The sequence below is a fragment of the Vipera ursinii genome (assembly GCF_947247035.1).
Source record: "Vipera ursinii genome assembly, chromosome: 2".
Taxonomy (NCBI): Eukaryota; Metazoa; Chordata; class Lepidosauria; order Squamata; family Viperidae; genus Vipera; species Vipera ursinii.
Window position 1 is genome coordinate 107202186 of NC_139513.1, and position 25323 is coordinate 107227508.

At 45.6% G+C, this 25323-nt stretch overlaps 1 protein-coding gene across 1 annotated transcript; it reads right to left on the minus strand.

Moving 5' to 3' along the window:
* On the minus strand, positions 1-24422 carry MAN2B1 (mannosidase alpha class 2B member 1). Its single transcript, XM_083351765.1, has 24 exons — positions 24235-24422; positions 19001-19103; positions 17674-17847; positions 17191-17384; positions 16863-16995; positions 15259-15401; positions 15010-15126; positions 14640-14722; positions 13528-13648; positions 13369-13447; positions 13017-13126; positions 12316-12423; positions 12023-12139; positions 10751-10963; positions 10349-10446; positions 10041-10158; positions 7253-7371; positions 7072-7173; positions 6324-6411; positions 6001-6081; positions 5325-5540; positions 4410-4559; positions 1682-1784; positions 1-507 (listed from the first exon to the last, which is right to left on the minus strand). The coding sequence occupies exons 1-24, from the start codon at positions 24310-24312 to the stop codon at positions 404-406; spliced, it is 2952 nt and encodes a 983-aa protein (XP_083207891.1). The 5' UTR covers positions 24313-24422; the 3' UTR covers positions 1-403.
* Positions 24423-25323: the final 901 nt, after the last annotated feature.

The following is a 25323-nucleotide window of genomic DNA, read 5'->3' on the forward strand; positions in this document are numbered from 1 at the left end:
TAGTTTTACGTATTGAAGGGGTTTATTGAAAAGATACCCACACTTAAAGACAGTCCAAATATTCTTGCGCTTTCAAAACCCTCTGAAAGGACGGTCAATTTTTGTTTATTACGGATGTGCTTTGAGGACGGGGAGGCTGGACCAGAATTGGCCTTTGAACAGTGATCCCTTTTTCATTTGGAAAAAAAAAGAGAAAGCGAATTTCTGAAGATAGTCCTACTACCCATATCGTCTGACATTAAGCAGCTTTAAGGCATCTTCGGTTCACAGAACAAGACAATGCCTGATTCAGAGAGGAACCACTTCCTCCCTCTTGTGCGGGTTCCTGGGGGAAGGCTCCGTCCTTGAGTCCATACTGCACTCTGCTTGGACCAAACAGCTGCCTTTCTCCCCTAGGCCTGCTTTAGGACCTCCTAATCTGTAGCAGGAAGGTTCGTATCTGCATGGGAAATAATTCAATGTGTGCCGGGTCCAGGCCAGTGCCCGATCGCCGTTCTGCTGCTATCCCTGTGGAGAGAAGGAAGTTGGGAAACAGGGACAGAATACCAAAGTGGCATTTGGAAGGAAGAAGGAAGGTGAGAGTTATTGCGAGACAGTGGGATTTACAGTGTTATTCCCGCCCAAAAAGTTTATTCCAAGATCTGTAATTAGCTTATAGGTTAATGGCAAACTCTTGCCCAGTCCTACAAAATGCAGGCTCTGGGGGTGGGTAGAGAGGCCACTTGGGCTCTGGAAAAGCTGGCAGGCATAAAGTTTGAAGAAGGAGATTAGCCTATGTGAGACTAATTGCAGGTTATAGAAAGGTATTTTAGAGCAGGGCTTTTCATCCTTTTCACCCATTGTACCACTTTTAGGATATGGCAACATCCGAGTACCACCAGTCGCCTAGCAAGGTGTCAAAAACCTGATGACCAACCCCCCCCAAAAGCGATGAAGTACAGGTAGTCCTCGACTTACAACAGTTTGCTTAGTGACTGTTTGAATGGCACTGAAAAAAGTGCCCCCCAAGCCACAGCCGAGCAAGACAGCTTACTGCCCGCTCGGCGGCGCTCTTCCTCCTGTCCAAGGTTTTCATTGTTGTGAACATTTCTGTTGAGGATTGGCAGTGGGGGTGGGGTGGTGGGATGTTTGGTTTTTATCCCCCCCCCTCTACTGGGTGGTTGCAACAGGTTTTGGTCACTTCACATGACCCTGGGATACTGTGACTCATAAATATGAATCAGTTGCCAAGCATCTGAATGTAAATCACAAGACCCTGGAGATGCTGCAACATTCCAGCTGATCGACGCTTCTTCTGGGCTCAGCAGAAGCGCCAGGATCAGCGCCGAGCTCCAGCTGGAGCCTGGCGCTGATCCTGGCGCTTCCACTGAGCCCTGCAGCTCCAGCCATCTCTCGTTCAGGCTTGTGTGGTGCTGCCACTGGTTCAGGTCATTCCCCTTCCCCACTACCATTTTTCTAGGATGGTCGTGTATCACTTGCCAGGTGCCAATGTACCACAGGTGGTACCCGTACCACTGGTTGAAAAGCCCTGTTTTAAAGCAGTCCCTTGGGAGTAGCTTTCATTGCAACTCAAGTACACTAAATATATTAAGGATAAAAAAGGACTGAAAGTGCCAGTTCCCTTGAAGCAACAGAGGCTACGGCTGCACAGAGACATCTGCAATTCCACTTCAACCCTCACCTTCAGTTGACTGCCAGATGAGCCTGCTCACGTTCTCCCGTTTCTGGTTGGCTGACAAGTTCGTTTCTTGCACAGCGATGATGTTGAAGGAAGAGAACAAATCCTGATCAAGTGGAAAAAACAAAAGAATCAAGATTGGGATGTTGGCTCCAGTTGACTCTCAATGCTAGACTCATTCTGACCCACCCAACTAAATCCTGTTTTTCAGTTCCGATCTTCAAACTAGCATCAATTCAAATTTTCTCTCCCGTAAATATCCTGTGTGCCCCGTAAATCTAATAAAAATGTGAAATGTTAGCCAGGAAATCCCCTTTTCAGATCTCAACTGGGCGATGAAATCCACAAGCAATTCTGTTATCTGCAGGATGGAGATACTAACGCTTCCCTACCTGATAGGTTTGGTGAAATTTGGGTAAAATACTAAGCAGTGGATACTGAAATAAGAAATTATCCACTTTGGTGGTAGTTTAGGGCGGCCACAGAGGCACTCGACCAAGTTGTACCCATGCGGCCCTTGACCCGGCGCAGATCCCAATGGGCTCCATGGTTCTCCATGGAGCTCCGGGAGATGAAGCGTCGGAGACGGGGCCTAGAGAGCTATTGGAGATCCAGCCGATCCGAATCCGACCGGTTACCACTAAGGTCATTCACGAGAACTTATCTCGCGGCGATGAGGGTGGCAAGGTCTAACCACTTTGCCACCCTCATCGCGTCCGCAGATAATCGCCCGGCCGCCCTGTTTAGAGTAACTCGCTCTCTCCTTAATCAGGAGGCGAGGGAGGAACCCTTGCAGGGTCGAGCCAAGGAGTTTAGTCGATTTCTGTCGGACAAAATTGCTCGGATCCGGACCGGTCTGGACTGGGCAGAGTCTGACGATGAGGATACGGGCAGCCTTGTCGATGTTATCTGGGAGGAGTTCGATCCTGTGACTCCTGAAGAAGTGGACAAGATCATGGGGAAGCTGAGCTCCACCATGTGTTTGTTGGACCCGTGTCCCTCCTGGCTGACTTATGCGGCCCGGGATGGGACATGAGGCTGGCTCCAGGCAGCGATCACTGCCTCTTTGAGTGAGGGTAGCTTTCCTGCCGCATTGAAGGAGGCGGTGGTGAGACCCCTCCTCAAGAAGCCTGCCTTGGACCCAGCTGTTTTAAACAACTTTTGTCAGGTCTCCAACCTTCGCTTTCTGGCGAAGGTTGTTGAGAGCGTGGTGGCGCAACAGCTCCCTTTGTTCTTGGATGAAGCTGATTATCTAGACCCATACCAATCGGGCTTTAGGCCCGGGTACAGCACGGAGACGGCATTGGTCGCGCTGGTGAATGATCTCTGGCGGGCTCGGGACAGGGGTTGCTCCTCTGTCCTAGTCCTTTTAGACCTCTCAGCGGCTTTTGATACCATCGACCATGGTATCTTGCTGCGACGTCTCAGGGGGTTGGGAGTGGGAGGCACAGTTCTTCAGTGGTTCTCCTCCTACCTTCTGGGATGTTCGCAGTCGGTGTTGGCAGGGGGGCAGAGGTCGACCTTGAGGCCTCTCATTTGTGGAGTCCCTCAGGGATCAGTCCTCTCGCCTCTCCTGTTCAACATCTACATGAAGCCGCTGGGTGAGATCATTCGTGGTTTTGGAGTTGGGTATCATCAGTATGCTGATGATACCCAGCTTTTTATTTCGACCCCAAACCACCCCAGTGATGCCCTCGACGTGATGTCCCGTTGCCTGGAGGCGGTCCGGGTCTGGATGGGGAGGAACAGGCTTCGGCTCAACCCTGACAAGACTGAGTGGCTGTTCGTGCCGGCATCCCGGGAAATTCAGATTATTCCATCTCTTGCCATGGGGGGTGAGCTATTACCCCCCGTAGATAGGGCACGCAACTTGGGGGTCCTTCTAGACTCACAGCTCTCTTTAGAAGAGCATATTGGAGCTGTGACTAGGGGGGCCTTTGCCCAGGTTCGCCTGGTGCGCCAGTTGCGACCCTATCTGGACCGGGATGCCTTGCGTACAGTCACTCATGCGCTCGTGACCTCTCGTCTAGACTACTGTAATGCTCTCTACATGGGGCTGCCCTTGAAGTCCACTCGGAGGCTCCAACTGGTGCAGAATGCAGCCGCGCGAGTTGGAGTTTCCCGATACTCCCATGTTACACCCTTGCTTCCCGAGCTGCATTGGCTGCCGGTTGTCCTCCGGGTGAGATTCAAGGTGTTGGTAATGACTTACAAAGCCCTACATGGCATGGGTCTGGATTACCTACGGCAACACCTGCGGCCGGCGTCAACTTCCCTCCGTCCAGTGCGCTTCCACAGAGAGGGCCTCCTCAGGGTGCCTCTGATCAAAGAATGCCGATTGGTGGCCCCCAGGGGGAGGGTGTTCTCTGTGGGCGCGCCAGACCTGTGGAACTGCTTGCCGTTTGAGCTCCAGATGGCCCCCGACCTTTGCTCCTTCTGGCACGATCTAAAAACGTATTTATTTGAGCAATCTGACCTGGTTTGATGGGTTAGGGCAGGGGTTTTAATATGTTTATAATTATTGTTTTAAATTTGGGCATTATATTTAATCATGTTTTAACTTTTGTATTCTGTTTTTATATTTATTGCCCTGTACACCGCCCTGAGTCCTTCGGGAGAAGGGCGGTATAAACATATAATAAATAAAATAAATAAATAAGTAAAATAAATAGTTTAGCCTAGCTAAATTACAGAGAACAATTCATGCCTTTGTCTCTAGTAAGAAACCTACCAGCAAGTTAATGACAACAGGCAAGGAGCCATTGACCGCCTCCCCATATTCAAACTGGTGCTCTAGGCGGATGAGAACAGCATCAGGCTCCCACTGCGCCAATGTCAGCAAGTGAACATTCGAAGGAAGGGCATGCCGGAGAGCAGAGAACTGAGGATTGGGAGAGAAAATATTGGACAAACGTAGTACCCGATTACTATCCCTGAAAAGCCATAATGTTGGATAATGCCACTAACTTATAATCATGCCACAAAGAAGAGGGAGTCAAGCTATTCTCCAAAGCACCTGAAAGCAGGAGAAGAAGCAATGGATAGAAACTAGTCAAGGATAGAAGCAACCTAGAACTAAGGAGAAATTTCATGACAGTTAGAACAATTAATCAGTGGAACAACCTGCCTGCAGAAGCTGTGAATCCTCCAACACTGGAAGTTTTTAAGAAGAGACTGGACAGCCGTTTGTCTGAAATGGTATAAGGTTTCCTGCCCTGAGCACGGGGTTGGACTAGATGACTTCTGAAGTCTCTTCCAACTTTATTATTATTCAATAAAACAAAAGGAATGTCATTGGATACTAAATAATAAGCAAATTATGAAAAGCAGGAGGAGGTAATCAGCTTAAAAAGTTAAACTAAATTTAAAAACTAACAGCTTTGCAGAGATTTGGAAGCATGCAGGCAGCACCTGTCCAAAATTCTTTGAAACAGCCATGTATATTCCTTAGATTATGCAACTATACTTACTATGCAGCTGCTGCATAGGCCCTGGAAAAGATGCCACTTTTAAACCATTGCAGCTAAGCTCAGATGTATCTTAGGAATACCATCCATCTTTTGCTGAAAGAGTATTGTGACTACTCATAAATAAGGCTACTGATACTTGAATACTGCTTCTCTTTTTTCTTTTGTCTTTCCCTCACCTCTTTGACAATGTCGTGACTATCTGGGGTCAGCACCACCTGTGGTGCCATGTACTCTTGCTGGGCCCACAGACGGTGCTGCTCAGCTGATGATTCCACCGTATCTAAGAATATAAGGTGACGACCTCGGACTACTAGTCCATTGTGATATTCTCCAGGTTCCAGTAACGGCTCCTGTACACCCCGGTTGTCATCATGCAGCAGCCTTCGATGTACCTGAAAGCGACACAAACACACACACACACACACGAAAGTTGAAAGCAGAACAATGGAATTCAGTTTGCTAATGCTTTGAAATGCCTGGTGCTGTGGGATGGATACAGAATGTCTTTTAAAGATGCTAAAGAACAAGTAATTCCTAAAAAACATAGTAACTGACTAATTTACACCAACTCATCTAACCACTAGTCTTGCTACAAGTTTCACATACGAGTTCTGCTGGTCGTAGGATTCTGACCACTTTGGCTGCTGATCTCCCTTACCTCACATTTCCTAGTCTTGTGTTCTTTCATCTATTGAAGCTGTGACTCTTCTCTTTTGGGGGCTAACATTTTAGAGGAGGTGCTCAGTTTCCCCAAATACAAAGGAGAAAAGTTAGTTCCCACCACTGTTAACAGGAAGCAATTACAGAAGGTACTCGTCCTCTTTGTTGCTCTTGCCAACCTGCTGTACTTACCATAAGTTCAAGAGAACCATCAGTGAGACTACTGCCACCCTGTGAGCGATCAGTCAGCACTGTTAGCTGGGTCTTCCGGTCCTGAAACGGGGGAAAAAAAGAAAAGGAAAGGAAAAAGGTTGCACAGTCCTGGCTGCGTGCACGAACAAACCTCACTCTGCAGAGATGCTGCAGTATTACAGGTGATCCCACCACTGTAGGATTCAACTTTCGTTAGACAAAAACCTACCCATATTATTTCATAATTATGCTTTGTGTGGGCAGGCAGTCCTATAGGAGACCAAGAACAGCCAAGTCTGCCCAGAACCATGGGATTTTGTTACCTTGATGTAGATACGACTGTTCACAGGGTAGTAGTTGCCTGCCACTGGCTCAGTCTGGCTCAGATTCCATGTGAACCTGTAATCACGTCTTCTCAGAGAAAGAAAGAGCAAATTAACTTCCTGACTTCCTTCATCCAGCTGAATCTTGTAAAATCAAGGTGCACTCCACCCCCACCCCAGCTCTTTTAAATGGAAGTGAAAGACAGTGAGGAGGGTCACAGCAAAATGAACAAAAAGGGCACTTGTACAGCTATGACCAGTATTTTAGCTCCCATAAATTAACTTTGCAATTTTACTCAGGCTTGGATACACTCAGCCATTGTATGAGCCTTGCCCAGCCTAGGCATTCTCCCCATGCACGGATTTCAATCCCATAGGATCATTGCTGAAAATTGGGACAGTTGAAGTCCAGAGACCTGAAGGGTGTCCAGAACGGAAAAGCTACATTGCAGTTTTGTAAGCCCTGCCCGTAGCAGTAGTTTCAACACAACTGGATGCCATCATTTTGGGGAAGGTTGCTATAGAGTAAGCCAGTGGCTCTTTATACACTTTCATTTGCTCATACAGGATTGAACAGTAAATAAAGAAATAGTGAAGTTTAATATTTTGCTTAGGGTTATTGAATATGTCGTGACCAAGCATTTTAAAAATAGAAATGTCTAGCTAACAGTTTGCACCATATAAGCCACTGTGTAGTTCTGGCTGCAGGTCAAGGGGTAGGCGAGTCTTCCTGCTCCTAACCCCATACCTTCTCTCCAGGATCTCACGTCCATTCGAGTCTGTGTAAAAACGGCCTTCAGTCTGCAGATTTGTCTCAAACCGGCTGATTATCTCCTTGCCTTGCTGATCCCTACGGCAAAGCATAGAAGCCAGAATCTTGTGCTAAAGATCAATGAAGCCCCCCCCCCCAACATTTTTCTGATGTTTACCTTATAGGAATGGGTCCCACTGTCCATTCCAGTTCAACATATGGCTGCCCAGCATAGAGGCGCACCACTTGGGAACACCAATCAGAGAAGTTCTGGTACAGCTCTTGCACCACTTGAGTCTGCCAAAGAGAGAGACAGAAAGAAGGCTGCTATGATCCTTACTTGGCTTCAAAAGTACAGCCTCCCTTTTGGCAGTGGACGGGCACAAGTGAGTTTTGAGAGCAGCTCCACACGCAAAGAAATACCAGGCACATTATAAAGAGACTCACTATGGTTCCTTTAAACTCAAACGCTTCAAATCATACAACGGATGCCACCTTCTGGCAATGAGAGGAGCCTTAAGAAAATATTTCAATAATTTTATCCTATATAAGCTAGAGAGTGATGGATTTTAGAACTTATAGTTGTTAGTATATGGTTGTTTATGATTGCCTTTTTATATATATATACCTTGTATTTAGCTCTGGGAAGTCGGGGGGGGAGGGGGGGTGGAGGGAGGGGTGGAGGGAGGGAGGTTGGGGGGAGGTAGGGGGGGTATAGGGAGGGGGAAGGGGGGTTTTTTAAAGGAAAACTGTGTTGTAAAACTTTTCAATAAAAAAAAAAGAAAATATTTCAATAAGAAATCAGATTACTCCCGTTAAGACACCTCAGCTCCTGAAAAATGAAAATTCCCCTTTCCCACTAACCATCAAAAGCTGTTTTTATATTAAGCTTTGGTGAACTCAATCCCGCCAGCAGAGGTGGCATTTGCTGGAAATGGTAAAGCATCAGAGGCCAAAAGTTCTTATCTGTGAGGGAGATGAGCAGTTCTTAATTATGAAAAGTAAAAAAAAATGAAAAGCAATTCCCACAAGACTCCACTCATGAAATGGGACCAGGCGCAGCAAAAACTTAAGCTCTTTTTTCTTAAAACCCCAAATGGGGTTGGCAACCTTTTGCCTGCCAAAAAGTACATTCTCACAAGAGAAAACACACTCTGTGCCAAGAGGGGCAAATGAGAGAGAAGATCAGCCCTTTCCTTTCTAGCACCCTCTTCTCGTTCTCCATACATCTTGAAGTAGGACAGCACGGAGCATTGATCAGATTAGATTGCAAAGGGCATAAAAATCAACACAAGGCTCTCTAATGTAAGCAAGCATACATTTTGCTGAAATCCCTGCAAATTATAGTATTGCCCTGCTCATAAAATGTTTCTGCCATGCCCTCAGTCTGCAACAAATATTACTTTAGATTCCCAAACAAGGTAAGACAGCTTTTGCAGGAGCAAATATACAGCAATCCTTGCAAGGCTCTAGCAAGAAGAAGCCAAGTTTGTTTTTGTTACAGAATATGATGCCTCCTGGTTTATGTTGTGTTATTTGGCTTATTAGGAACATAGGTTAACTTAGAAAGGAGGCAAAGTCAAATCACTTCTGAAAAACCTTGCCAAGAAAATGGCAGGGTCTTACCCAGGCAGTTCCCAAGAATGAGACATGACTGAATGGAAGAAGAAAAAAGTATTTAGCAAATTGATATAAGCTGCCCATCTCGCAGAATCTGAATTATGGAATATGGTTTGAAAATACAAATAATCCATGGAGGCTCTATGATGTGAGTTATAAGCTTTTATGACTGCCACCTCCTCTCTTCAGGGCTGGGGAGTCTAATTTATCTGGACAACTTATTCTAGTAATTTGGTTCTTCCCACTAAGCAAGTAACTACCATGTTTCCCTGAAAATAAGACCCACTCCGAAAATAAGCTCTAGCCTGATTTTTTTGGGGGGGGGGGATAGTATAAGCCCTATCCTAAAAGTAAGCCCCGGGGGGTGGGCATGGCCATCACAAGCCGTGGTGAGCGCACGGGGGCTGACGGTGTCCGGTAGCAGTCGCAGCCCACTGGCCTCTTGGCACAGCACAGGTAAGTCTGAGTGCCGAGGCAGAGAGGAGGAAGGCGATCCGGACATGCCGCGTACTTTTTGCCCAGAAGGAGTTGAAATGTCTGCTTGCGAATGGGGCACTTAGAAACGGAGCAATTTACTCTGTCTTCAAGCGCCCCATCTGCAAGCAGACATAACTCCCAGTCTATGTCATTTCTCCATCCGGGCGAAAAGTGTTTGGGTGCCTGTGGGGTGCTTGGGTCAGTTCCTCCCCCACCTGCCTCGCCTTATAGCGGTAGCACGGCGTGGCGGGCCACGTGGCCTCCTGCCGCAAGTGGCCGCAGAAGTGGACCAGCAGCCATGCGGGCTCCTGCTGGACGGGGGTGTTGGTACTGCCACCGCAAGGCAAGGCAGGTGCCAGGAAAAAAAAAGACATCCCCCTACTGCCTCTTTTGGAGGCAGGAAAAAAAATGTAAGACTGGATTTTTGTTTTCGGGGAAACACAGTAGCTAACTTGGTTTCTTTTTAGGCTGTTCAATTTCAACTGGCTTTGAGTGGCAAGCACTGAAAAAAAAAAGGAAAAATCACAAAAATGCAATAGTGGTGCAATCCATCAAGGGCAAGTCTGAATTTAAACACTCCCCAATCAATCAATTTTGCTGGTCACTGTGGTCAGAGACCAGCAAAATACTCTCCAAATATTCTATCAGAGCCACATGTTTACAGTTCTGCAGAAACTCAGCAGAGAGGAGATAAAGCCTACTTGTCCGCTGGTTCACTGAAGTTGATGATGGAAGCTCCTGTGATAAATGCCAACTACAGAATCAATGCAGGTCAAAACTCTTGGGGATGGGATTCCCAGCAGGACTTATCTCCTGGATCACTGGGCAAACAGATCAATTTGGAGCAGATGACTTTGAGCTTTTCCTACCTTTATTTGATATACATGAGCTCCGTGGGCAATGGGAAAGGCCTTGGAGGGGTCAGGACGGAAGATGTAAGCTCCGGACGCCTGTGAATGTTCTTCATTTCCACCACTGGCATTATACCTGGAGAGGTCAGCAAAGAGAAGGACATGACCATCATGTCTACAATAGCAGAACAATAACTCATTAACCAATCCCAGCAGAGGATAAGGAATGCCAAGCCATCCTTAAAATCCATCTGCCACCAGCCACCGTAGGAAATAAAGCAAACATTCAGTTCTCCAAGCATAAAGTAATCTTCAGTCTGACCTACCAAAGGAAGCTTTGGAGAAGCGGTAAGGAGATACTCTTGTCCAAATTTCGGATCTCCTTCATCAGTCCTGTGCTGGGGTCAAACAGAACTTGCAGATGCTGGAGCAGAAACACACAAAAAAAATCCTATATCGGAGACACTATCAGGAGCAGCTCTTTGGATTTTTAGTCTGAATGGTAGCAAATGAAGACTATCCAGGGACGTTCATTTTCAGAAAAATTGTCTGCCACTTTCTTTCTTATCTATAGGATAGGAACATTTTGAGCATCTCTTTTTATTTACTAATATTTGACAAGATGATTTTATTTTACTTTAAGAACTGTTTCAGCCTCACTTCCCAAGTGCAGTAAATGGGCAGGGAAAATACACCAACCAAACAACAAAGGAAAGATCGGCCTGTACCTCATTCTCAATCGAGGGTGTAAGATGCGCTGCAGCAGGCTGAGGACGCATCGTTTTCAGCAACTTGGGGTGTGCTGGATCTCTGAGAGACAACCGGGAAACAGAATAGGTTTTGTAGCCTAATGGAGGGAGAGATGCCTGAAATACCAGTTCATTGATGGCACTGCCTCGGTTATGCCGCACGGCACGGGTGAAACTTGATACAGGGATGATCTGGCAAGGAAAAAGCAAGGTTGATTATTTTAATAAGATGAATTGATAAGAAATTGATTACTAACACATTCCAGGGCACACCCAGCAGAATAAACCCTCCCACTCATCCCAACCTTGTTCAGAGCAGAATAATTTTGCATACATTTCCTTTCACTCCCTGGAACAACAACGGGAGCCTGGATCTCTCAAAGGTATTACAGGACTTTCTCCAAGGCTTTCATTTTACACAAAGATACATTAACACTTTAACCAGCACAGAACAGCAGGTAGGCAAGAATTGATCAATTACTGGAGTTAAGTTTTGCAGGTGCTTCTGACACAAATACAGTGTTGTACAGCACTCTTTGGGCAGCTACATCAGCATAGCCCTGGTGGAGCAGTGGGCTAATGCCTCCTTAAGTAACACCAGCTGCCTGCAATTAGTGCAGGTTTGCATCCCACCAGGCTCAAGGTTGACTCAGCCTTCCATCCTTCCGAGGTAGGTAAAATGAGGACCCAGATTGTTGGGGGCAATAAGCTGACTTTGTAATAATGCCGCTTGGGGTGTGTGTGAAAACCCTAACAAGCAGGCATATACATAGAATGAAGGCTACTGCTAAGCTTGTAAGCCGCCCTGAGTCTTCGGAGAAGGGCGGGATATAAATGGAATTAAAATAAATAAATAAAAAAAATATTGCTCCAATAATCTGGGTCCTCATTTTAGCAACCTTGGAAGGATGAAAGGCTGAGTCAACCTTGAGATGGTCAGAATCGAACTCCTGCCAGTGGGCAGAGTTTGGTTGCAATACTGAATTCTAACCACTGCACCACCAAGGCTTGATGATAAAGTTTAACAAATCAGGGTTAGTTGTGTAAACATTTTAACATGATAAATGACTAAAATATAAAGACTCTATGATGACAAACAAGTCATTGGTTCATAAATACTTTCTTGTGGAGCCTTAAGAGTCCCACTAATTGAACTTTTTTGCTAATGGCTTCCATGCAACACCTGGGGAGGAGGAGAAGGCCCATTGGTGTTTCACAGTAATGCCTAAAGCTCTCCAAACCAACACCTACCTCATTCAAAATATTCTGACCGTCAGGAGCTACAACCGAATAATGGCTTCCGTTCACGGGCAGTCGGACATTCCAATCCACAGAACGGGCCAGAGGGTTATAGATGATCACTCTGAACTGCAAAGGTAGTGAAGAAATACGTTGATCCAAGGAAGACCTACTAGCAGATGCTAAGGAGCCTGGTTATTTATTAAGAGCCCAAGCAGTGTCCTTAAGGCTGAGGAGTAATCTGGGAAGCTCCAGATTTCAAGTCTTGTACAAGATGAAAGATGAGAAATTGTATGGTCCCTTACAGTGGGGGTAGCTTCAGTGAGTGGGCAGGCACTGATGTTGAGGTAGGTGCAATAGATGAAGTTTTCCGTGCTGCCAAGAAGATTGGCGAAGGCATTATTCATCACAATCTGCAACGTCAGAAAAAAACAACAATAGTATATTCTCTACTCCTGCCAGAAAGTTATGAATGGACAGAAGCACAGCTGGGGAAGAATCAGTGACAATCTTATGCAAAGTCTTGGATTCAAAGCCACAAACATGGAGAAGAGGAAAACTAACAGTTACCTGCGTTTCCCTCTATGTCATGGGCAAAGTTAGGCTACAAAAACCAAGTAAATGCCCACTGCAAAAAAATAGCTGCGATATCTCAGAAATATGCTTCCTCTGCAGTCAATGCATATAGGGAGATCCCAGGGCAAGATTACAGGATGCTTTTCTTCGTAACATGGAAGAAAAGAGGAAGACTCCTTTAAGCAACACACAGAGGCTACCACAATAAAGGGAATGCTGTATGGCCACGACTGCGTGCCCCGAAGCAGGTCAAGGAATCTCAGCCCTTGCCGTTACGACATGTGAAAATCTAGCAACATTTTTGCAGCCAGAGAAAGTGCTTTTACTTTTTTAGTATTATGTTGTCCAAGTGCTGCAGTGATGCTCGTACCCATACCTATGTGGTGGGAGAGAAATTGCAGAAAATTTTTTTGCTGGTTCATGCACAAACCTGGCAGGCATCCCAACCAATAGACAACTGTTTGGCATAGTCATTGGTCACATGCTGCTTTGCTGTGCCACTCACTGCATCATGATGCTGAGCAACCGCCATAGCCTGGCCTATAAGAAAAAGACCACAGGTATCACAAAGTAAAATTACTGGGTCTCGAGAGATATGGGTGCTGTGGAAATGGCCACTCTTTTTATTCTTGGCTTGTTGTATCCCTACAGAGGTGCCATTGGCCAGAGCACTGTTCCTAATTAGTCTGATGGTCATCATGGCAACTTGCCACCATAGTCACTCTCTTAATAAAAGCTCAAGGTGAAAGCCCTGGTCAACTCTCAGGAGTACACATACATACGCAGCACAGAACTATTAGCATTGCCGTAAGGCCCGAAATTTGCTTTTGTGCCAACTATCACTTCCAGCTGGTTGCAGATCTGCAAAAAAAGAAAGACTGAATCAGAGAGCCACAAAGCACCGGGATACATTCTATTTAGAAATCATGAAGGCTACTAACTTGCAGGAAATTGTTACTGAGGCGTTCATAGCGTTTCAAAGCTGGTCGGCTGGTGTAATAGCCTGTCCAGAACTGATGGGGACCATTGGCATATGGGAAGAAGTCATCGTATTTCAAAGACCTGTTCAAAATAAGATCAGTTAACCAAAATCTACTTTTGCATGCCAACCTCGTCCTAGTTTCAGAATAATCTGAGCTGATCGGTAGTAGAAACAAGCAGCATCAGCTGAGTGAAATCCATCTTCAATGTTTTTTTTATCATGATACTTAAGAGGGGCAAAAAACATTGAGAGATCTAATGTGCTTCTTAGTATTCTTTTTCCCCTTTATGATATGGAAATTAAAAATTATTAGGATGCCACTGGATGGGTAATTAAAATTATATGGAACCTGATTTTACTCTTTTTCTAACGTACTCTGTGGAACTAGAGGATGGAGTGGTTGGCATGGGGTGAATTTACCAAGCCAAAGATACGCAGATTAGCCCAGATCTAGAGTAAAAGTAGGCAACTTTTACCTTCCAAATATTTTAGATTTCAATTACTATTGCCATAATCCAAAAGCATTGTCATTATGCTGCCCATCCTTAGATCTAACTTCTAGATCTATGGAGAAGGTTCAGTCTGCGAGACAAGGATTTCTGCTTCTCAATTGTTTAATGACAGTTGCAGGAAAATGACTCTTTCTTCAATTCCCCCCCCCACGAAGAATGCCTGGAGAAGGGAGAGAGTTTACTTCAAGGGAACCACAAATCTTTCCTGCTGTTTTGTCAGATGTGCTATGACTTCACAGTTCCAACATAGCCAAGGCAAAGGCAAAGCATAACAGATCGGGAGATGGAAAGATCAAGCATGACAGTTCACAAGAAGCAAAGAAACAAAGCAGGTTGAATGAAACTAAGCAGAAATGCCTCTCAGCTGCTAGGCCCATCAAATACTGGCATCTGCTCTTGCCACTTAGCAATCCTAACTTATCTTAAAGGATGGATCCAAATTAAGCACCTGCTCAGAAAAGAGAGTGGCGAAGACAACCCCACTGAAAAAAACTCCTGTTGCAATGAGCAGCTCTGAATACCAGCCAGCTCACCAGCCAGCCTGCCTCAGCCCTCTCACCATGTCATGTTGGCTTTATTCAGCTCCCAAAGATAGCAGCTTGGAGTTGAGTAGAGTACGTTGACACGGCTGCCCTTCAGTTGCTGGAAGATCATATTCCAAGGAAAGAGATATGTTCATTTGCATTTCCTCTTGGGAAATTTATCACCTCCCCCTACCAATCTGGGCATCTTTTGGTATGCCTCTCTGTGAGCTACATCAACCAGAGACAGAAACTGGTGTGGTTCCAACTTGTGCCTCAACATCCCTCAGAAGGCCTAACTCTTGTATTTCTTCCCATCTAATTAACTGAGGCCTCAAACTCTGAGGCCTTGTTTTGGGTGGAATATTTATTTTCAGAAAGACAGGCTGGTGGCCCACTATAGGGTACCTGTGCGTTAACATGATGGATCAACTTGTCCAAGTTCTTGTACCATAGCATTGCATTCTCGTACTGGAAATCAGATCCCATCGTCATGACAATGTGGTTTGTGCGATAGTGTTTTGCCTGAAGAGAACATTGAAAAGTAGTAAACAGGTCTATTTGTCACATAGCCACTCCCCTCCTATCCTATTGTTAATAACATATACAACAAGCAGAGTGATGGATAGCTTCCCTGATACTACCCCTTGTTTTCACCTGAGCGGCTGCAATTCCCAGAAAATAGGCCACTATTTTTTCCACATTGTTCTCATCACTGTCATTGTCCACAATAGGATTGTCGGAGCAGATTTGATCCCAGCAGAGAGTCATAGGGGGGTCATAACCATTTGGTAGGATACCTATCAAGAGACAGGAGAAATGAGAGGGACAAATTACATTCTAGGAATCGATTTCCATGCCCCAATGGTTAAACACACAACAATAAGGCAGCAAAGGGCCAATATCCTACACCAAATTGATTCCCTTCAGATGTGTGAGACTGTACTTCTATAAGCCCAGGCCAGCATGACCTGTGTTCAGTGGTTACAGCAGATGCAGCCCCATGCTTTTGATGGTCCCGGACTATGTTCCCATCCTCCATCTACCAACAGTTGGAAAAGAAACCAGGTCCTATGGCAAAATTTCAACACAGCACATCTGGAATGCTCCAGATTGGTGAACTCTGCTCATGTGAACAAGCAAGTACATCCCCACTGACATTTATTTTCTTCAACATATTTCAACATAAATATATTTAATCTTTATTTCAACATTACTGAATATAAAGGGGATGTAAAATAACAAATATCATGTGCTACAATATTTACATTTTGTAGTCCATTTTGTAATTTAAGTAAACATAATTTTGCATGTAGAAAAAGTACTCCTGTACTTTTATCACTACTCCAAATACCTAAAATTAGAATCGGATGCATCAGAAACCAGGTACAAATGATCAAGAGCATTGTCAGACTGGATCTGGGATCTGATTTATTTAAACCTCAGATACTTAGTTTGTTCTGTTGTTGAAGTGCACGATCAACCTAGGTCTAGAGCAAAACAGCACTCAGAGCCTGAAAGAAGATTAGAGAGGCCTAGGAGGAATTTTAACAACTGAGCATCAATTATTCCATTATCCAAAAGATCAACAAATGAAAATTACATACAACTGTCAACTTGCTGAGGTCATAGTTCTCCAGCTGGTTCAATGCAAGAGCAAAATGCAAGATACTGAAAGAAGTTGTTAAGAACCCCAGAATTTGATCACATGACCAACAGATAGACCAGGACTTCTGGAACAATGTACTCTGGTCAAAAAAGACAAAGATAAGGGATTTGGCCATATTATCAGAAGACATATTTGGCAAAAACCAAAGACAGCAATTCACCATGGGGTATATATTTATGTCTTCCTTTTTCACACGCCGGTATGCATTTCTTTCATAAAGATGATCTGCCCTTCAGAAAATGATGCAACCCAGGCAATAATACAGACATGTTCATGTCCATTAGGACATCTATAAAATTGACACTGTCAATTCACATAACAGTTTTATTACTTGGGCTACTGTAATCAACTAAGGTATATGCCCTGGCAGGCAACCAAGTCTTCAGGCAAAGTTTTAAGACCAATTCCCAAATGCCCAGCAACTGTTGCCCAGGCAAGTTTTAAGAGCAAAAATAGCTGCAGAGCACCAGGCTATTGACAGTACTAGTCATTATCTGCCACTTATTAACTGAATAGGCAGTTAATTACACTGGCAAGGTTGCAACTTAAGTCTTCTACATTTCCAGATCTCTTCCACGCCAGCCTTGCTCACCAGTGAAGAGATCAGCCACAGGTGGATCCAAGTTTCTGCTTGCACGCCACAATTGCTCCATTTCACGCAGTGACTCACGGTGGAATTTATCCTGGTAATCAATACGGCCCAAGAAGAAACCATCATAGCCCATCTGGGGGGAATGGAAAGTGAAGGAATGTAAGTATCTTGAACTCGGAGAAGGGGATATTAAATGAACTGGGGGGGGGTTTGTCCCAACAAATAGGATGACTGATAATTACAAAGGTTTTACACAATTCACACATTTGGAATGAAAGGGGAGAGGATAATAGTTAAAAATTCTGGCAAATGTAGAGGTTTGCAAGACCTGAGCAAATAGAGAAGCCTGCTCCCGACTGTGCCCAAAAGGATCAATGTGCCAGGCTACACGGGGCCGGCCGCATTCTCCAAACGTCTCTTTCAGGAAATGGAGCCCAAGGCTCATCTGATCAATGACGGCACTGTAATGTACGGACGCCTCATCGTTCATGCACCAACCACCGTTCACAAACTCAAGGCGCCCTATTGAGGAGTGAGAAACACAGAAAGAAAAACAGAAAATATCAAAATAGGGCAGAACCTGAGCCTACAACTGCAAAGCAGCAGACACTTTCCCTAATTTGTGATTGTATCCATTAGATATTAGGTATAACCCCTGGGTAAAAATGGTCTGCTGTTCTCCTTAGTTCCCCTCCCGTCCGTGACTAGGTACCTCCAGGTCCTTCTCATCATACATGGGCCCATGTCACATGTGACTCAGAGGACCCAATCCCTGGAGAAACAACAAGTGCTCAGTCTCTCTCTTGCTCACCTTCTGCAACCAGCTGCCGCACGGCCTGGCGCATGTCTTCCGTTTGCAAGCCCCACCAGCGAGCAAAGAATGCCACTTCCACATAGATGAAACGCTTGCTGGGGTCAGCCAGAAGCTGAGGAATTACAGAGTCGAGGATGTACTGCACCCCAGCATGTTGGATGTCATTGCGGACTGCAAGGCAAGAAGCAAAGGCAGACTTGGGTCTTCCCTTGTCACACTCACAGGTCAATTGTATTTCCCATTTCTGAAAGAAAGCTTGGCTTCATTGCATCTGCGCCTACCATCAGCCACAAAAGCTACCTTCCTGGCCTTGTGCTGCTCTGCACTCCCAATCAACACAGTAACTGGCCTTGCTGGCTAGCAATGAGAATTTCATGAAAATGTCTCTGCAAGTGCATGACTTTCGGAAAAGCTGCTAAATATTTCCACCTGGGACTCTGATTTACCGTTATCTGTGACTAAAGGATAAAATGTGTTGGGACCTTTCTGTTTCTATGACTCTATGCTGGCCTTGGGAGGCAGAGTGCAAAGCCCACCTACGCAAGCAGGGCCTCCAAACAGGATGTTGCAATCTGGGGCAGCCATCAGAAGGCTGAGCAGCCAAGGCCTACGTAATTTTGTTGAAAGATAATGGGTGTCAGGGAAAGGGAAACTGGAAAATATTGCTGGGCAGCAGACTGCAGCAGAGAGCTGGTGGCCTGGGCTAATGTTATGGCTAAAAGCACAACCCACTCCTAGTTAAAAATGCCCCTCAGTCATGAGTTCTCCACATGGAATTGCTCCTGATTTTAGAACCTTGGTGTGCCGGTGTCTATTGAAAGAAGACTACTGGAGTGACACAGCAAGCTGCTGTAAAAAAATTAAAAAGGAAATATTATACAAAACACTGAGGGTTGTTATTATCTATTAGGAATTACTTCTATTTTATTTTTAAGGCAGCTGATAAAACACGTCAAGTTTAGCTTCTTTCACATCAGCATTTTGTTCAAACACAGAATTAAGATCTCTCTTTTCCACCACAATACTCATAATGTCTACTACATTTTACAGCAGCTCGCGAATAAGAGCTGAAGACCAAAATATCTGAAGATCTTCAGCTCCCTCAGGATCATTTGCTTACTTCAAACAGGGAAGGCAATCTGAAGATGCACTTTGCTGCACTCAAGATTGGTCAGCAGTTACAACTTCAGCTTCAGCACCAAACTCCAAGCACAGCAAGAAAGGATGGCACTAATTTAAAGCACAAAACTTTCTTTTCCTTTCCAGGGCTTTGCTAGACTTTGCTAGAGGCCTTCTGCTTGCCCACATGGCAGCTTCAACTCACCTCCGAAGAAATACTGGTCCACTGTCTTCAGCCAGCCCACATCGTCATGTGTGTGAGGGATAAGGTGAACATTGAGCATGTCAGGTTTTGTCACTGGGCAGGACTAATAAGAGGAAGGGGGAAAAAAAGAAACACCTGAGCTGAAAGGAGGATGTGGAAACGCCTCAAGACCATGCCCCCACCTCCCCCTCCAGGGCAGTAGTCATAAAAACTAAAAGGTAAAGAGGCATTTGAGTTGAGCTGAATTCCTGGTCACCGCATCCACAAGGTTCCTTTGGCCAAAGGGCAGAAGTAATTGGCCACTACCATATTCTATGATGCTCCTTCGACTTTCCAACCCAGCCAACAGTTCTGGTATTCCCAAGGGGAGACCCATCCAAGAATTAGTCAGGACTAACTCTGCTTTGGAGACCAGTCAAGGTTGGCTGGCACCTACCCTGGCTGAGGTTCAGTCTGTATAGAGGTAGAATAAGATCATCACTTGTTGGAAGAACCTCCACCAAATTTAGGGCTGGGGGAAATATTACTGTTCACCCATTGATTCACAATTGCTGGGACCAGGACTCTTTACTGGGTATTTCTAAGCTTAACTCAAAATATTTCCGGACACTAGAAAACAAGAATATCTTCCTATCGCCATCAACTGTTTCAGCACGAGACTTCCATGATAATGAACAATACAATAGTTACAAAGTGGATAGAGGATGCAGAAGGAAACAAAGGATTAAAATTTCAAAATCATTAAATAACTCAGCAAGACTGAAACACTGTATATTCAAATGTTTTTAAAGTACTGTACAATACTCTTTGAGTGTACTTGAATGCAAAGCTTGAAGAGCAGGAGAGATTTTAAGAGAACCTGGACTTGACACATCCAGATCCCAACTTCCACATGCTGGCTCAGGAATTCGGGGAGTTGAAGTCCACGAGTCATAAAAGAGCCAAGGTTGCCTACCCTTGGACTGGAGGTTGAGAATTATGGGCTCTACGCAGGAGGACATTGTAAGCAAACATTTTACATCCAGCTGTCTGCAGTGGAGATTTACTGAAGAGTAGTGGAGATGAGATGGCAACAGCATAGTGACAGAAGAGATATTGTGATGGAGAAAAGGAGAAAGACGAGACAGGCAACTGGAAGGAAAAAAAAGAGAAGGTGTTGGAAGCAAAAAGGAATGAAGAGAAAGAAAGAAGCGGGCTTGAAGACGTGAAAATTTACAAACTACCAACCACAGAAGGTACCAGGTGAGTCTGGCAAAGGAAGCACAGCTCTCATTCCTGCTTTGTCCTGGATGTATTTGTAAAACTCTAAGAGGAACGGAAAACTGCGTGGAAGAGAGGTGAGGAAGAAGGAAGGCAGGTCCTGCACTCTGAGGGAAAGGCAGAGAGCAGAAAGGTGGTTTGAACATGAGTAACAACCAGGTGCTGGAAATTAAGAGGGAACAAAGACACAGGAAGCTCCAAGGTGGCTGCATTGGAAAGATGATATGTTGACTGGAAGACATCAATCAAAGATGGTGCAAGTTGTGGTATGAAGTTGGAGGAGTGAAATGTGACGAACCACGAGGTATGTTGCTGACCCACCTAGGCTGACTGGGAGAGAAGAGCTAAGGGGAACTTCCATGGAGAAAAGGATAATTACAGTGATAGACAGGAGGAAGTGTGGTGGGAGAGAAGGGATGGGGCATTCCAAGGGAAAGGAGATTGAAATGTGTTACCAATTTCTACTTAAGGCCCTCTAATCTTAACTCATGCACAGGGCACCGGGTGGCACCAAGCTTAAACTGATGCGTCTGAGCTCCATGTTTGTCTGCTACAAATCCAGTATTTTCTACAATTTGACCCAAGACATATAGCCTATCTGGATGAGGAAGAGAAAAAAAGCTGCCCCAAATGTTCCTTGGACAGCTTATCTAATAATACAATGGATAGCTCCAAACGGAAACAGCACAGAGCCCGCCCCAAAAATAAGACAACCATTTCTTGGTATTTCATCAGTGCTTCTAACTATTATGGTAGCTCAAGGCCTCCATTGCTTCAGCTGAAGACCATAAAATGCTATTAGATTTCCAGAGGCAATAAGGCAGGGCTGTCAAACTCGCAACGTTACGTGATGTGTTGCTATGTATCGCGACTTTTTTTTCCATTGCTGCCAATGGGGTGGGTGCAGTTTCGCAATGATGCATCCGGCCCGCAGGCTGGCAGTTTGATACAAGGGAACTCAAACTCAAAGCTTTCACAATTGCCTTTGCTGCTGCTGCTGCTGAAATGCATCCTGGCCTTGATAAGAACTCAAGAGTTTGGCTGGATTTAACTCCAGCTTTCCCAATCAGGTGCTCTCCAGATGGGACTGACCATAACTTCCAACATCCCCAGCCAGCATTAGCCATGTTGCTAGGGAGTATGACAGTGACTGCAACACAACCTGAGAGCATCAGGTTGGGAAAGGTCAAGCTACCACAAAATTCCTATACTATGTGAATAATTTGCCAAAATGCCTTTTCATCTTATATCTGTTGCACACATGAGATTTTCCCAAGCAGATGCCACCCTCAAGCTTGGTTGTGAATTCTGGAAGCTGTAGTACCAACACACTAGAGACCAGCAGATGGGGAAGTCTAGTTTATGACATCCTGTGAGGATGGAAGCAAAAGGCTCAGTATAGGTCAAGGGCAGGAACATGAAAAATAGACAACCAGATGCAGGTGAAAGCCAGAATGCAGTAAACTGAGCCAGGTGACCTTCAATAAAGCAGCTTCTCAGAACCTGGAGTTTAGAAGGATCTGTTGCCTAGAATGAAATCGCCAGATCTTCAGATTAAGAGTAACACAATGGCAACAGAAAAATAAAACAGCGAAGTACTGGATAATTTATTGAGAAACCGACTTCCTCTCTTTTCTAACGGATATTTTTTGGCCAACTGAAATTTGCAACTCTTTTCCCAAATCACTGCGGTTTATCTATAGCAGGGGTGTCAAACTCACAACGTCACGTGACATACTGTGACTTTTTTTGCCATTGCCGGCAATGGGGTGGGAGCAGTTTTGCTATGATGCATCCGGCCCGTGGGCCGGCAGTTTGACACTCCTGATCTAGAGAGATCCTTAATCATCTAGACCAGGGTCCCCAACCCCTGGTCCGTGGACCGGTACCGGGCCTTAAGTCAGTTAGGAACTGGGCTGCGCAACTGGAGGCATGCGCAGGGGTCTGGGAAGGGGTGGGAGAGAGGAAGGGCAGAAGCCATCTTGCTCAGTGCAAAGGTTCTTTAGTGGCTGCGCTCGCAACTGGCTTGCAACATCTGAGCTCCGCGTCCTTCCTCCTCCTGCTTCTTGTGCTGTCTCTTCTTTTGCCGCACTCTCCTCTTCCTGCTTCCTCCTGCTACTTTTTCTTCCTCTTCTTCTTCTTCCTCACTTTCCTTCTCTCCCCTTCCTGGCACCCCAGCTGGGCTCGTGCTCCCTTCGCGCAAGTCTCCAAGTTTGCAAGACAAGTGCGCGACAGCCCAGCTTGCAACCGGGGGCTTCCCCAAAACCTCGTTGGAGGGGGATCCCCCCCCAAGGAATGTGTTCCTGAGGGCGCGCCTTTTCTCTCTCCTCGTGCTGGGTTTTTGGTTTGTTTTGCCGGAAGGCTGAATTTAGGATTGTCTCTTTTCCTTCCCACTTTCTCAGAAGCAGAAAGTCACTGGTCTAATCTAATACAATGTAATAATAATAGAAATAAAGTGCATTATTTGCTTGTTTTAGAAAATGTAAAATAAATATAATGCTCTTAAATCATCCTGAAACCTTCCCCCCCCCTCATCCCAGTCCATGGAAAAATTGTCTTCCATGAAACTGGTCCCTAGTGCTTTAAAAGGTTGGGGACCTCTGATATAGACAATTTATATAATAAGGAAAGAATAAGGAAGTTAGCATATTTCATCACAAAAACCATGAAAACAGAATTGGGAGACAGTATCACCCTGCCACTTCTTGCCCACCCATTATTTACTGCCAAAAATATGGAAACAGCTTCCAATATATATGGTGTTAAAACACAATCTCATGGCAAAACTATGGGCTTTCCCTGCTTGCACCTATCTATAGAAATGTGCCAAGGATAATTTTTGTAGGCCACGTCCCCATAATCTTGCTTTCTGCTCATTTCCTTTAAGAAACCTTAAGTCACACTTAGCTGAATGTGTAAAATTATCATTTTGGAGGGAAGTTAGGTGACTATAGTCATTTGAATAAAGGCAAAAACGAACAAGTGCAATAGGGATTGGCAATGGGACAGCCAATTTCAGAATAGTTTTATGTGGAGTCAAGACTGGATGCACTTCAGTTCTGCTATGAGGGAAAACCCTATATTCAAAAGAAGTACTGAATGTTCAGAGATACCTTGCTGGGACTTTCAAGCTTTATTTAGGATAGGCTTTGTTGGGGAAAGGTCTAAAAGAACAATTTGACAGCCAAATCTGAACCTTGCACTTCTAATTGAGAAAGAAAGCAAACTTTTGATACTCTCAATCAATTGTTATGCAAAACGAAGGAGCCAGAATGATTTGTACTTATGGTTGTGAGAACATAATAAAGCACCTATACATAGATGAAACAAAGTAAAGCAAGCTTTAGTTCTCATGATTATCTGTGCAAAAGCTGTCATACTTCCTCTTTTCAATGAGTACACTAGGCAGCCTTTCCTTTGACGAATCTCTTTAGCAATACTGTACAGCAAATTTTATTCACTGTGTTTACAATCCACCATTACGGCTGGGACTCAGAGAGTCTGATCTCTCCTCAGTATTCCCAGAAAAACCTTTGAGGTTGATTGGACTGACAAACGATTGGACCAAAGTCCTCCAGGGAACTTTAGGATACACAGAGACTTTAACCTGGTAGCCCTATACCAGGGGTAGGCAACCTCGGCTCTTTTATGACTCGTGGACTTCAACTCCCAGAATTCCTGAGCCAGCTATGCTGGCTCAGGAATTCTGGGAGTTGAAGTCCACGAGTCATAAAAGAGCCGAGGTTGCCGACCCCTGCCCTATACAGCTCCAATAAGCACATCCTTATCTGTTGTGCTCCGCAGAACAGTACCGACTATTTCCCTGATCTCGCTCTGCATGTCAAGAGTCCCGACTTTTTATTTTCAATTATACCGAACCTTCTCTATGCGGCTACCCCACTACCCCACCCCTTTTATTTATCAGCTCAGACTTTTCACGTCTCTCCCAAATCCTCCATTCCCCCAATCCTTACCTGATAGCCGCATCTGACCGCAGATCCCCGCAGCACCGCTCCCCCCAGGAAAAACAGCAAAGCTACGGGAAACCTCATCGCCCCAGCTCCTCGCCAGCAGCTCCAGCGATCATATGATCAGCGCTCACGTGACCACCAGCTGAGTGGTTCCGATCAGAAGCTAAGCCTCCCGGGGGGGGGTGGGGTGGGGCTGAAACTGAAACCAAAAGGAATCCGGGGGCGGAACCCTCGGGGCGGGACTACTTTGCCGGTTAGAATATGCGTGCAGTTACACACGACTCACCCGCCGGTTTTCATTGGCCGATGGCCGCCACGGGCGTCCGCTCTTGTAACAGACAGCGATCCCCAGCCTATAAGCGTCAAGAAGGCGGGATGGGCGGATGGAAGTTGTTTTTTTTTTTTACGTAGGGAGGCGGTGAGATTCAAAAGGGCTTTGTAGCCGCCCGCTGAGCTCTGCGGTGGTCGGCCGTCTGGAAGGCGATAGTGCTTGTTTGGCGACCGAGGAGCCGCGAGGGTCGTACCTCTTGAGCGGAATTGGGGGCCTGGCCTGCGGAGCGCCGTTTTCAAACGGGACAGCTCTCCCTCTCCTCCCTGGCCCCACCCCGGGGGCCTTGCTAAGACCCGTCCCCCCGCCCCCCATGCCGTGTGCCCTTCTCTGTCGCTTTTTTTATTTTTATTTTAATCCCATTTATATCCCGCCCTTCTCCGAAGACTCAGGGCGGCTTACAATTTAAGCACAAACCAATGTGCTTAGCAATAGCCTTCATTCTATGTATATGCCTGCTTATTAGGGCTTTCGCGCCCCCCCCCAAAGCCGCATTATTACAAAGTCAGCTTATTGCCCCCCCCCCAACAATCTGGGTCCTCATTTGACCTACCTCGGAAGGATGGAAGGCTGAGTCAACCTTGAGCCTGGTGGGACGCGAACCTGCACTAATTGCAGGTAGCTGGTGTTACCTAAGGAGGCATTAGCCCGCTGCTCCACCAAGGCTCTTAGCTTTTTAAGCAACCGGGAACCCTGAGGGGGGGAGAGGGTCGTTGGTGGTTTTTTTTCCCCAGCCAGCCAGCTGAAGAAGCTCGGGTGCTACT